This window comes from Neolamprologus brichardi, chromosome 3 (genome assembly GCF_056152115.1).
Source record: "Neolamprologus brichardi isolate AB-2024 chromosome 3, ASM5615211v1, whole genome shotgun sequence".
NCBI classification, from domain to species: domain Eukaryota; kingdom Metazoa; phylum Chordata; class Actinopteri; order Cichliformes; family Cichlidae; genus Neolamprologus; species Neolamprologus brichardi.
Genome location: NC_142106.1, coordinates 47,819,242 through 47,831,918, shown reverse-complemented (window position 1 = coordinate 47,831,918; position 12,677 = coordinate 47,819,242). Strand labels below are relative to the sequence as shown.

The following is a 12,677-nucleotide window of genomic DNA, read 5'->3' as shown; positions in this document are numbered from 1 at the left end:
TCTGTGGTTCAACACTAATATATTTAATGAGTTTTTTCTACTGCTCCTTGGACAATTAATGTCCAATTAATTATAAAATAAATTATGATTTTGCATGTGAATTAAAGTCACTCCATAAAATAGCATAAATTCCTAAAATATATTGATAACACATCGGATTTTATCATGATCTTATTCCTATCAACCACTACCAACACAATTAACCCCACACAACTGAAATTCGTAAATTTTGACAACAATTTCAGTCATCATCAAAGTAAACCGGACCAATGATCTTATTTCAGCTTTTGTTTTGCCTTCTGCGACAACGTCGTTGTGACGTCATATCTCCGCGACAAGAAAAGGGCTTCATGGGTACGATATCATGTTGAAAGGTTTAAAGCTAAACTTTGTTGTTGCATAAAATCGACAGAATGGATGTAAACGAGGAATATGCCAACAGTTACGGAATAGAAGTTATTCTCGATGAGGGCGAGAAAACAGCCCCGTGTTGTTCTCATGGTAAGTTTACTTAGAAGAGTAAGTCAAACTGATTTTGATGTCTTATTTTAAAGTTGCTTAGCCTTTTTATTGATATACTTAGAACAAGATTATCTGTGATATTATACATGTAATCGAGGTATTTTAATATATCCTGCCTATAGTAACTAGCAGTAATAGGGGTGTATTTCTGAAAACAAAATCTACTACATGTGTACATGTAGAATATAGTACACACGCTTACAGGTGTCGTGCCAAGGAAGGCATCTCCGACCCTTCGTCTCCAGCATCCACTGGGTTGTCCAAATCACGGACAAACAGTATCTCTCATTCTTCATTTTTAGTTCACAAACACTTCTTATAATGACTAACTACTCCTGAAATTTTGGAGATGTTAGCTCTTTATACAGCAAAGTTACAGCTCCCCACGCTGGGGAAACAAATTCCGTCGTGGATACGTACCTTGGCACGACCGGTTTGGACTTTCTTTTTCAGTGATCAGTGGTTGTTGATCAATGGTCATGAGAATTTGCATAATTATGACCAAGGAACTGACCTCCCAGCCCTTTGTTCCTTCAGTGGGCTGGTTTCAGTCATTATGCAAATGTACTGTTTATAAGATTGGGGAAACCTGCAGTCAGCTGAGACTGAAGAAGTCACTTGGATGATTGACGTCCAGATGAACAGAATCAACTTTTGGGGACTTTCTTTTTCCTTTAAAATAGCTTTGATTCTTTGTGCCACAGATACTGCAGGGTGCAGAAAACATTTCTCAGATATTTTGGTTGCAGTTGTCTGCTATACATCGTTTGACCACATCTCTATGGTGCTCTTGGGCCATTTGAGTAGACTGAACTCATTGTGAGGTTCAAGAAACCAGTTTGAGATTATCCAAACTTTGTGACACGGCTCGCTATCCTGCTGGGAGCAGCCATAAGAGAATGGACAAGGTGGCAGAACTCGAGTAGGCTGTGGTGTTTAAATTATCAGCTGGTACTAGGGAGCCCAAGTGTGCCAAGAAAATAAGCTCCCACACCATAACACCAGCAGCTCCCTGAACTGTTGATACAAAGCACATGCACCCATCACTTCATGTTACTTACACCAAATTTTGCTGTCCAAACATCGCTGTAGAATTCTTAAGTCATCAGACCGGCCAATGTTTTTCCACATTTGTGAGACCATGCTCAAAGTTTTGTAGACTCACTTACCTGTTCTTAGCTGAAAGGAGAGGCACCTGCTGAGGTATTATGTTGTGCATTCAGACTTTTGCATGCCATGGTCAGCTAAAAGCAGATTAACTGTTCTTCTCTGGCTTCAACGCCATCAGGGAAGCAGTTTGGCACAAAGTACTGACCGTTTTCTGTAAACGCTAGAGATGGTTGTCTCAGACCGGACTGTGTGGGAACACCAACTATGCTACATTCAAAGTAACTTAAATTACTTTTCTTTACCATTTTTATGCTCAGTTTGAATTTCAAAAATTTAAATACATTTAGTTACTGCCATGCTATTGGGCGATTAAATATTTCTGTTTAATGAACAGGTGAGCTGAAGACTTTAGTCCATGTTTGTGTGACCTTCCGGGGTTAGAAATGACCCATATTATTTTTCTCTGTGGAATATAACAAACTTTTAACAACTTTGTATATTTTGTCAGGTCCTACCTTGCTGTTTGAGAAGGTTTGTAAAGGAGGAGAAAAAAGTCGGAGGTTTTATGCATGTTCGGCCTGTCGAGATAGAAAAGACTGCAACTTCTTTCAGTGGGAAGATGAAAAGGTAGGCTTACTGGAAAATTCCAGCGCTCATGATAAAACGATATATGACATCAATCAGTTTGTTTCAATTCACTTGCGTCAAAGGTTTCAGAAGCCAGGCTGCTGGCCAGAGAAGCAGAGAACCAGTCAACGAGGCCCCCTTTCACCCATAAGGAGTACTGCAGCAGGTGAGAATGTATACTCATTTTGCTTATCTTAGGATGTTTATAAAGCTTCATTTTATTTATTTAATGCTGATTTTGTATGGGATGACTTTTAGGATATTTGTATCTTGTCCTTCAGATTTCAAAAGTTTGTCTCGCTCCCTCTGGATGAGAAGAAGTTCTGTCAGGACTGTCAGATTCTGCTCCTGCCAGATGAGCACAGCCTTCACTCTGCTCACATATCCACTCCCATTACTGCAGCACAGCTGAGGAGGCCCAGTGCACTGTTGCGTCCCCTGAACAACAAGAAGAGCAACGCACAGTACCTTTTCACGGACCGCAGTGCAAACTTTCTCTTGGATACTTTAGCAGGTCTGGGATACAGGAAAATACTGTGTGTGGGCACACCCAGGTGAGACAGACACAAGCGTGATCTTTGAATGTAATCAGAAATTTTTGTCTCAGTTATAGTGAAGCATCTTGTCTGAACTGCCTTGATGGATCAGTTCAGCTGGTGACTTAAAGCAGAAATGGAGCCATTATGTAACCTGAGGTTTCTAATTTGACTGTGACAAGCTCAACTATGATGATGGAAACACACTAACTAAGTCCTCTCTGCTAATGTACATCTTTCTGTACAACTACACTTTGTGATCTCTACACCCTTGGAAAAACACTACCTTCTGTTACATCACATTCTCAAGAAAGTGGCAATGTAGGATTTTGAAATTCATACCATAGGTGCATCTAGTATGAGGCTGAGGGGTAGCACTGGTGATCACCTGAATTTTTACTTAATTTTGGAGAAGTCTTTCTGTCTATTCCCACTGCAGCATGATTTTGCCTTCACCGTGGGTCACTGTAGGTATGGCATTTGACAGGTGATACATCAATTATGTGTAACTGTCATATACTGAAGGCTAAATATTTTGATTAGTCAAATCTCAGTTAAATGCTTTAAATGTTTAAAGCTTACAGATGTGTTTTTCATCAGTAATGAGATTGTTGCCTTTTGGGTCAGACTGCAGGAGCTGATCAAGCTGCAAAATCTGGAGCAAAAGCTGGAGCCAATAAAGAGTCTCTTGCTGGACATTGACTTTAGGTAAGTTTGCCTAATTTATGCATCAGTTGCTGCTTTCCTGTATATAATAAAGCGTTCCAGGTGTTTGCACATAGGCTATTTTGTGTATATAAAATCAAGGTGAGAATGAATTAGACTACATTTCACTGAGTCTAACATGTTTATACTGCAATATTCACCCTCTTTGTGCATTTCAAAGAATGATGACTGAGCAGAACATGGTGGCATTTGAAACCGATGCTACTAATGTTTCATAATGAGAGAAGATTTTGGGACTGACTGAACGAATATATATGGACTGGCAGTACGTTTCATGACATTACAACCTGATCATCAAGGCCAATTCCAGCTGTCATCAGCCAGTTGAGTAGTGTAGCTTTAGTTACTATGTCTCAGTCTAAATTCTGCTATGTAGCTTTTCAAGGTACTTGTATGAAAGGTTGTGTGTTGCTTTATGGAGAAGTTACCACTATGCTTCTGTGGAGGAGGATGTGGGAATCTGAAGTTTAGCCATTCTTGAAATACTGTTGAATGACAGCCAGTTGTTGACTATATACAGATACCATTACAACTATTTGGCTACTTGAGAAATACTGGTTTTGTTTAACTGGACCTCCTTAAATTTTAATTGAATACCTCTGGGCTAGATGTTCCACATTGTTATATTGGTGTGATCAGACTTTTTCATGTTCTTATCATGGGCATTGAATGTCAGGGTACATTTTTAAAAAAATTTTATCGATCTTTTCTCAGTCTGAAACCATTTTTACCCCTTAATGCCTAGTGTATCATATGTGATGCAAATTAAAACTCATATGTTCAAATAAATGTAATTTTTTTATTGCCAAAAGATTAAATAAACACTCCATAAATCTTTAAAAAAAATTAGCAGTTATTTCATGGATCAGGCTTCAAAGGTCAAAAGTATATATACAGGCACAAATATGCACTTGTGTATATTTGTTTGAGCCGATGACCCTGGAATCAGATTTGGGGAGGGTTTCATCAGACTTTCTGAACTTGTGTAAATCTATAATCCTTTGTAGAACCTACAGTTCCTTGGAGTTTTCCATTGTTCTAAGTTTTGGTCTCATGAGTGCTGTCAAGCAAATCCTTTTTTATGCTGGCAAAGATAAACTACCAGTTGTAGTCAATTGATCAAAATATTTACAGGCCCTGTCAAGTTAAAAATAATTTCAGCCATCTGTTAAAAGATGTAAGTGTATATTTGAGCCTTTAATCATTTAAGCTTTTATGCTGTACAATCATTCTACGTAGTTCAAAGATATAGCATTCATAGCATTCATCACAATGATGAGCATATGTAAACTTCTAAGCACAACTTTATGTAGAATATGATAACGGTATCACAGAAACTTCTGGGAACAAAACTCCAAGTGGTTTGGCCAGACCTGATTGTCCGGTGGTCTCAGGAAGCATATGGCGGGGTACAGGGGTTGAGTGAACTGGTGATGAGCTCTGTCGAACACCGGCGTCATGGCTGCTGAGAACTTTTGCAGGACAACCATGTTTTTTGCATCGTAAAATATCAGCTGGCCTTTGTCATAATTAACCCACACTCCCACTTTTCTAATTGGAGTCTGCCCCACTCCTTGACATGATATGTGCCGGTTGTTGTGCCAAGCGGTCAGATTGCGGTTCTGAAACTCTACACACCATGAGTTCCTGTTTCGGCCCAGCTTGGCGCCCTTGTCATTGCCCTTTCTCTCAAGGGTGTCATAGGCTACACCCACAGCCCAGGCTGAGCAGCAGCGGACATCAACCTCCCAGAAACTCTGACCTGCTGTGATGGGAGAGGACCCCAGAGCACAGCATACCTTATCAAACTGAAGGGGATATTCTGGAGCTGGGCAAGCGGAGCCAGAGAAGGACATGCCCCGCCCCTCTGATGTCACTCTGATCAGATTATGGCAAGACTGCCTGTCGATCATTACGGGGAAAGAATCTGAAAAGAATGAAATAGATTTGTTAATGAGATTTTGATCTTTTGTTATTATCAGAGTTACTGTAAACAAATGTATTATTACTCGTGATTGTAGCAGATAGCGCAGCATATTTGATTTGACAGGCTATTAGTGTTACAGGGTGGGGATGGGGGTGAGAGGTCAAATTGCATAGGAAGTGGGCTACTGGAGCACAGCATACATGGAAATGGACTGACAACAGGGAATTGATGGAATGCTTCTAATGAGAGAAGACCAGTGCATGTGGGAACTATGGATAAGTAGAAAGCCAACATCCACACTTATTAAAAAGCACCTGGTGGCTCAGTGCATTAGCTTCAACAGATCAGCAAACAGCTGATATCGGCTATTTGGATCTACTAAGTTGAGAGTTGATGAATTTGATGCCATGATCATCAATACCTATATTTTGACCTAAACACCATCCAACCCAACCATTTTTTCACACAATGACTGATTTATTTGTATATGCAGCAAATGAGTAATCTGGAGCAGACATTTACTGTAGATTGCAGGGGGGAGGGGAAGAAAAATGTTTATTTTTTATTATTTTAACCAGATAAAGCATCCCTTGGTTGGCCTACTTTGTTCTGTCATGCTCCCAAAGTACACCTAACTTCACTCACTCTGCTGCTGTAAATGAGTTAGCCTGATAGCATGTAGATGTAAGCATCTTAGTACCTAAGAGTAGAGTCTTCCTCTGCAGCCTGGCCTTGAGGTTTTTGGAGATGGAGGAGAGTTTTTTTAGAAGCCTCTCAAATCTCTCTTCATTCAGCCTGATTTCCTTCTCAGGCGTGTCTGGCTTCTTAAGGCTGGAAGAGTGGTGACAAAGATCAAAGTGAGGCACAGAGGTGCGATTTAGACCTGTACGGGGATGAAGCAGCAAATGTAAAAGGTGCAGCGATTTACCTTACAGTCTCGGAGTGACCCTTGAGATGAGACATAAGCAGAAATACTGGTTAAATAAAAGAACACTACTTATAGCTTTGTTATTGAGCTGTATGTAAATCAGACCTGCTCGCCTTCCTTCGCTGTGGTGCTTTTCAACGTTCTCTGTATGCTGCTGATGCTCTTGGTGACCTGGTCGTGGTAGTTATCCCACTTCTTTAGAACCTGGTCCAGCTTGGTCCTTGTATGCCTCAGGTCCAGCTCCAGAGAGTCCAGGATCACCTGTTCATCCTGCTTCAAAATGCACCGCATGTTCTCAAAGTGCTCTCGAACCTGCTGCTTCATGACCTCTGTGGTCCTCTTCAGGAAGGAGCGTGATTAAGAGAACATGTTATTAGGGATTTATTATATATCATTGCTCTGTTTGCAGTCCTTGGACTTGGTGGTCAGAAATGTATTAGGTCATTTTTCAGTGCTGGTAGTTTTAGGTTTTTACTTACAGAGAGATCGGCCTTGCGTTTCTTCAGAGACTGGATGCGCGCCTCAGTCTTGGACGTTTCAGCCTGCAGCTCCTGGATACGTCTGGTTAACTGCTCCTGCAGACAACAGGACACTTTTTGTATCATAAATGATCTAAATCATAGGTGTCAAACTCTGGCCCGCGGGCCAAATTTGGCCCGCAGCCTAATTACATTTGGCCCGCGAAGCCATACCAAATTACTATTAGAGCTGGCCTACTGGTATTATACAGCTAATATATATATTGTTTAGTATTAAGCTTTGCTTGTTCCATATTCAGTTTTTCAGCAAAACTTGTTTGAGTCCATAAGAAAAGATTCATTCTTATATCTGGAGGAAGATTTCTTTTCAATAAATATTAACAGCCCGCGACTTTGTTCCAGTTTTGAATTTTGGCCCACTGTGTATTTGAGTTTGACACCCCTGATCTAAATGATCTAAATGATCTGTCTTTGGCACCTGATGATTCTATGATCCATCTATCCCATCATACTTGTTAATCAGTTCCTGCTATTCTTTAAAGAGTTCTACACTATACTGAGATTTATATGACAGTATTCCTTTTCTTTTTATGGGCTGCTGATTGCTGAGCTCTCTAATAAAGAAAAGTTTTATAGAGAGAAAAGGCACAGTTTTGCCTTGATTAGGTCACAGTAATTATGGCCCATGCGTAGATAGTGGTAAAATCTCTAAAGTCTGTGTAAGAATCACAGAGTAAATACTTCATGCAGTATTGCATTCGAGCCCTGGAGTTCCCCCACCCCTGACCTACAAGATGTTAATCCACAAGCCGGGTTTATGGAGATTGGCAGCACTAGAGCGACTTATTAATATTTTTATTAATATTTAGCAGGTAGTTTTAATGCTATAGCCGTTTCAGCCAATCAAAACATATCTGTACCTGAGAGGGTTGTGCGGTTTTGGCAGCCTTACGCTGTAGTTTGGGTGAACGAGAAAAAGGTTGAACAGTGCCGTCACTGCTGGCGTCCAGTGGAGTGAAGCTCAGCCCGTCTTGCAGTAGGCTGTGGATGCCTTCAGAGGGCGCTAAAAGATTAGTGTAAACGGCTGTTGACGTTCCATTACCGAGGGAGCGCGACTCTCTTTCTGCCATTTCTGAGGACTGAACAAAACAATAAAAACAGATTACATTTCTACACAAGCCATTTTCTCATTTACCTTTATTTAAAAAAGCACTTTCTTGGGATTAGCTTCTGCTGTGTATTTGTGTGTGTGTAGATTAAATTAACTCGTCAGGGCTATGAAAAGTTTGAGAAAACCTGTCATTTCATGCCAAGCCTTTACCAAAAATCTATTCCAGATCGGAGTTCCAAGTCTGACCTACTGTAATAATTGAAATAATAATAATAATAATAAAAACCAATGTTTGTTTGTTTTTATTCAAGTTTCAAAGAGACGAGTCTGTTCTGTTGTGTACTGTTTAATAACTTCTGCATGATAAAGGCAGCATATCTGGACTAAAGGAAATTCTTTAACCATTATCAAATAATGTTGTGTAAGAACTTCTTACCTGAGTTCTCTGCGCTTTCTCTGCTGTTTGTTTCTGTAACGTTGTGCTAGAAGTGCAGGATGGGTATGTTCCTGGGTAACAAGCTTCAGCTTGCAGCACATAGTCAGACACCTTATCCTTCCCTGCTGTGTTGTTACCTAATGTGCTGTATACCAGTCGTCGATAGGCTCAAACTTGTTCTTTTCTTTTTTTTTACCAGCGTCCGGAAGCACTGAACAGTCTGTTGCATAATAAAAAGCCAAACAAAATCTTTCTGTTTCAGGTATGCTCAGTTCTACAGTCAAGATGAGTTCTGTCATTACAACATGTTTAACCATCACTTCTTTGGTGGAGAGGTAGGAGTTGAGCTGATGTCCTGCTAGTTCAGTCAAGCTTTCCATCAACAGCCGAGTTTGATAAAGCCTTCTCTCTTATCAGTCATCCAGTGCAACCCTGAAGGACTTCCTCAGAGAGTCTGACGGGGAGAAGGTGGCAATGGTAGCCGACCCGCCGTTTGGTGGTCTGGTGAAGCCCCTGGCCAACAGTTTCTCTCTGCTATCTCACACATGGGAGAAGTTGCAGAGCTCTGGTCAGCACCGCTGTGGAACTTTCAGAATTAATTGTTTCTTCTTATATTTATGACTTGTCTTTTTTTTTTAATAGGTATAAGATGCAAAAACAAAACTTTATGCTAAAATGTTATCATAATTTAAAGTTGATATGGCTAACATGTTAGCAGACACACAAAGTGATTTTAGAAGCTCTATTGGGTGTTGGAAAGGAGGTTGGTTGAGAAGTGTAAGACTTTAAATTATACAGACTAACAGCAAAACGAGCTAAAAGAGGCAAAGACTGTAGATTTGCTTACAATTCTTTTCTCTGCAGGTTAGGGTTAAGCTAAAGTTATAGTAGCAGCAAGTCATGGCATGGCTCAAGGAAAGAGACTTTTTGTTTACTATCAGAAATATTACTTTAAATGAAGAAATCTCGTGTTTGACTGTAACATGCATGTTGTGTTTGTGTGTGCAGACAGCAGTAATGCTAACATGCCCATGATCTGGATCTTCCCTTATTTCTTTGAGCCTCGGATACTGGAGTGTTTCCCATCATTCAGCATGTTGGATTACCAGGTAACAGCAAGGCAACAGTTTAGAGTCATCAGCCAATATTACTCTCTGCATACGTATAGCTTTAGGTTTTTCTAAACTAATAACATTAAGTGATGCGCTATAATATTTACTTGCATAGACACTCATAATTTTGTCGAATGAAAAGTTCCACTGACTCGTACTCTACCCCTTATTATTTATGTTTATCAATCAAATATGACATAGAGACAACAATTTATGCGCATTCTTAAATTGAAGTTATTTAAAATGTGTTTTTGGCACCTGCTTCAGCTGCAGCATGCTGACTCACACATTAGTTACTGTTATTAGACTACAAACCGAATCAAGGCTATGCTTTTTATCAATGCTCCACTTTCCCTAGATACTCAACTTACTTACTTTATTTATTAAATATTTCAGTGCACTTTACAGTGGAATATTATGGCCACAATAATAAATAAAAGATTTAGAACTAGAAGTAATGAAATTTCAGTTTTAAAATTTTCAGTTTTTCTTTTGAACCAGGTGGACTATGACAACCATCCTCTGTATAAACATGGAAAGATGGGCAGAAAACAGTCTCCTGTCAGACTCTTCACTAATCTTTCACCCAGAGACATCATCCTTCCCAAAGAGGAAGGTTACAGGTCACAACATGTTCACTCAGTTAAATCCAGACGTGTTCAGAAATAATGTTGGAGATGAAAATGTCTTAAAGTATATGTGATAAAACATTTGAATAGATTGTTATTGGTTTGTGATTTGATGTTAACTAAAAGGGCTTGAGCATAGACTGACCAAAGTCATGTTTTTGGTTAACTGTGGAGAATAAAAATCATCTGTTAATTTTCTCAACTGTAAGAAAATCATCAATCATCAAGTGTTTAATTAAAGATCTTATAAGGATATCTCTCTGATATCTCTCACATTTAGCACAAATTTAAGAAGGCGGTTTAATGGGAAACTAATGGATGCATGAATTCATTGGTGTTATTTGTCATTAATCCCTCAGCTTTCATTTAAAAAATGGGGTTGGGGTTTTTGTTTTGGTATTTTCAAGACTTTTATATGTGAAGAAATGAACAGCTCATACACCGCCAACTCCAAGTTTTCCTTGTGCAGTTAATAAAATGCATAAACACATGAGAGTTTTGTGAAACACAAACTGTCAGACGTCTGTCTGTCTTTTGTGTGTATTTAAGCAACTCTGGACATTTGAATTTAAAGTGTTTAATTAGTGAATGACCCTCTCGTTTTTAGATTTTGCCCTTTATGTGAGAGATATGTCTCATCCCTGAACAAACACTGTGCGAAATGCAACCTCTGCCCATCCAAGGTACAAAACTCGTGTGACTGCATTTTATTTTTAAACTGAAAAGGCACTGCATCAAGTTTCCATTGAATCTTTGCATGTCACGGCCTGTATTTTCTGTGTTTGCAGGACGGCCGAGAATGGAAGCACTGCTCAACCTGTGTGAAATGTGTGAAACCGTGTAGGTCGATTAATCACAGATACAAACTGATGTGCAGTTGCTGTTTTCACGTCACACTTCCCATATATTTCTTGTGAATTTATTTAAATATCTTTTCTGTAAGCCTGGGAGCACTGCCAGTCCTGTGGCCGTTGTGCCCTGCCAGACCACCCATGTACCACCCGTGAAGGGAAGGAGGGCTGCTTTAACTGCGGAAGCCCAGAGCACAAACGTAAAGACTGCTCTGTCAAACACACACACAGGTTCAACAGGTGAGCCAGGAATCTGTTCCTGTTAAGGGATAAATCTTGTCACTCCACTCTACCCGTAAGATTTAATATTTACACGTCTTAACTTGCTCGTCTGTGTTTTACTCCTCCAGACATCGGACCAAAGCCAAAGTTGGAGGAAAAAAAGGATCCCCCCAGTCCCTCCTCAGACTTAAAGCAAAGAGGAAGTCTGGTGCAGCTCGCAGAGCAAAGTTGTTGGCTGGAAAGTCTCTGTGACTTCAGTAGTCAGGCAGTACCTTCTCAGCTGTGCAATCCAAAGCAATATTTTTTTCCTTTTCAGCATGATTTTTGTGGCAGTGGTTTAAAGTGTTGTAACAGAATAAAACTTGAAGGGAGAGTTTGGTTTGTACTTTTCTTTAAATGCTGAACTGACAAGTAAAGCTTTCTGTGAAGGTTTCCAGGTCCACAGCTAAATTTCACATCCACATAATATGGCTTTGTATTCAAGTGTTCTCAAAATACTAGCTTATCACCTTCAGCCAGTACAGAAACAAAGAGCAGTAATCAGTCCTTTTTGATCTCTGTAACGCTGCAGGTTTTTCCAGGGCCAGGTAGTGTACAGTGGGTTTTATGTTCTCCCCCTATAGGTGCAACTAAAGCTTTTTGCATTAATTGCCCATATAATGTAGATTGCACCTGTTTATCATTTTTGACTTAGTCTAATTCAGACCAATTTCATTTACAACTTAATTTCCTACAAAATTAAGAAAGACCCCAACAATCAGACAGTCAACAAGATGCATTTAGCAATGTTGGGTGATTTAAAAACTCCCTTTTAACAGGAAGAGACCGCCACCAGCACCAGGCTTAGAGAGGAGCAGCTATTGGCTCAAATACACCTGCTGAAAGACGTGAAAACCCAAGAGCAACAGCAAAATGGATAGAGAATATGCTGCAGTTCATTAAAATACGTGTCCTTGTGTTCACTATAGGAAAAATGGCGTTTCTCAAGTTTTTCAGAGCTCTGGACCTGTAGGCTTGTTTCTGCCCTGTTATACCCTTTTCACAAGCTCTTCCTGTGAGAGTATTCTGACATTAAAGATTTTATGGCTCAATAAATTTCAGTGCACTTCTGAGTATTTCAGTAATTTCATAATTGCAGTTAAGAATGGCCGTAGAATAGGTTTACAGTCCTTGGCAGGTGTCTTTGCACATTATAACCACTTTCTAAGAATGAACAGCAGGATATTATGCATTTAATAGATCATCACTAGCATAGTTTAACCAATTTTTCCTGTAGTTTCATTTTATAGCTTTCTACTGTTGCACCAAATCTTGAGTTCATGTTTGGCCAGCTGATGGCAGTATTGTTGAGGTTTACTTAAAAATCTTTCCCACCAATCATTACATTTCTTTAAGTGTGATTTCTCCACACTGCAAGTCAGAGTACAGATATAGACATTGTTTGGGCAAGCTCTAATAGAA

At 39.7% G+C, this 12,677-nt stretch overlaps 2 protein-coding genes across 2 annotated transcripts; one reads left to right on the top strand and one right to left on the bottom strand.

Moving 5' to 3' along the window:
- Window positions 1-338: 338 nt before the first annotated feature.
- zcchc4 (zinc finger, CCHC domain containing 4) lies at window positions 339-12,311 on the top strand. The gene is made up of 13 exons (XM_006808998.3): window positions 339-501; window positions 2,141-2,259; window positions 2,343-2,425; window positions 2,541-2,813; window positions 3,423-3,503; window positions 8,665-8,737; window positions 8,820-8,970; window positions 9,411-9,511; window positions 10,016-10,137; window positions 10,751-10,826; window positions 10,932-10,983; window positions 11,087-11,234; window positions 11,345-12,311. The coding sequence occupies exons 1-13, from the start codon at window positions 414-416 to the stop codon at window positions 11,466-11,468; spliced, it is 1,491 nt and encodes a 496-aa protein (XP_006809061.2). The 5' UTR covers window positions 339-413; the 3' UTR covers window positions 11,469-12,311.
- si:dkey-219e21.4 (E3 ubiquitin-protein ligase TRIM62) lies at window positions 4,839-8,503 on the bottom strand. Its single transcript, XM_006808997.3, has 7 exons — window positions 8,420-8,503; window positions 7,776-8,000; window positions 6,856-6,951; window positions 6,482-6,715; window positions 6,377-6,396; window positions 6,149-6,279; window positions 4,839-5,448 (listed from the first exon to the last, which is right to left on the bottom strand). Exons 1-7 carry the CDS (start codon window positions 8,501-8,503, stop codon window positions 4,850-4,852), a joined length of 1,389 nt encoding a protein of 462 aa, XP_006809060.2. The 3' UTR covers window positions 4,839-4,849.
- Window positions 12,312-12,677: the final 366 nt, after the last annotated feature.

Bases quoted from the DNA above. Each gene is read 5' to 3' on its own strand.
- si:dkey-219e21.4 (XM_006808997.3), bottom strand. From the start codon at position 8,503: ATGTGCTGCAAGCTGAAGCTTGTTACCCAGGAACATACCCATCCTGCA. The intron at 8,001-8,419 runs AAGCGCAGAGAA...TTTTATTGTTTT, and splicing joins ACAGAAACAAACAGCAGAGA to GTTCAGTCCTCAGAAATGGC. The intron at 6,280-6,376 runs GTAAATCGCTGC...CCACTCTTCCAG, and splicing joins GGTCACTCCGAGACTGTAAG to CCTTAAGAAGCCAGACACGC.
- zcchc4 (XM_006808998.3), top strand. From the start codon at position 414: ATGGATGTAAACGAGGAATATGCCAACAGTTACGGAATAGAAGTTATT. The intron at 2,260-2,342 runs GTAGGCTTACTG...CTTGCGTCAAAG, and splicing joins TTCAGTGGGAAGATGAAAAG to GTTTCAGAAGCCAGGCTGCT. The intron at 10,984-11,086 runs GTAGGTCGATTA...CTTTTCTGTAAG, and splicing joins TGTGAAATGTGTGAAACCGT to CCTGGGAGCACTGCCAGTCC.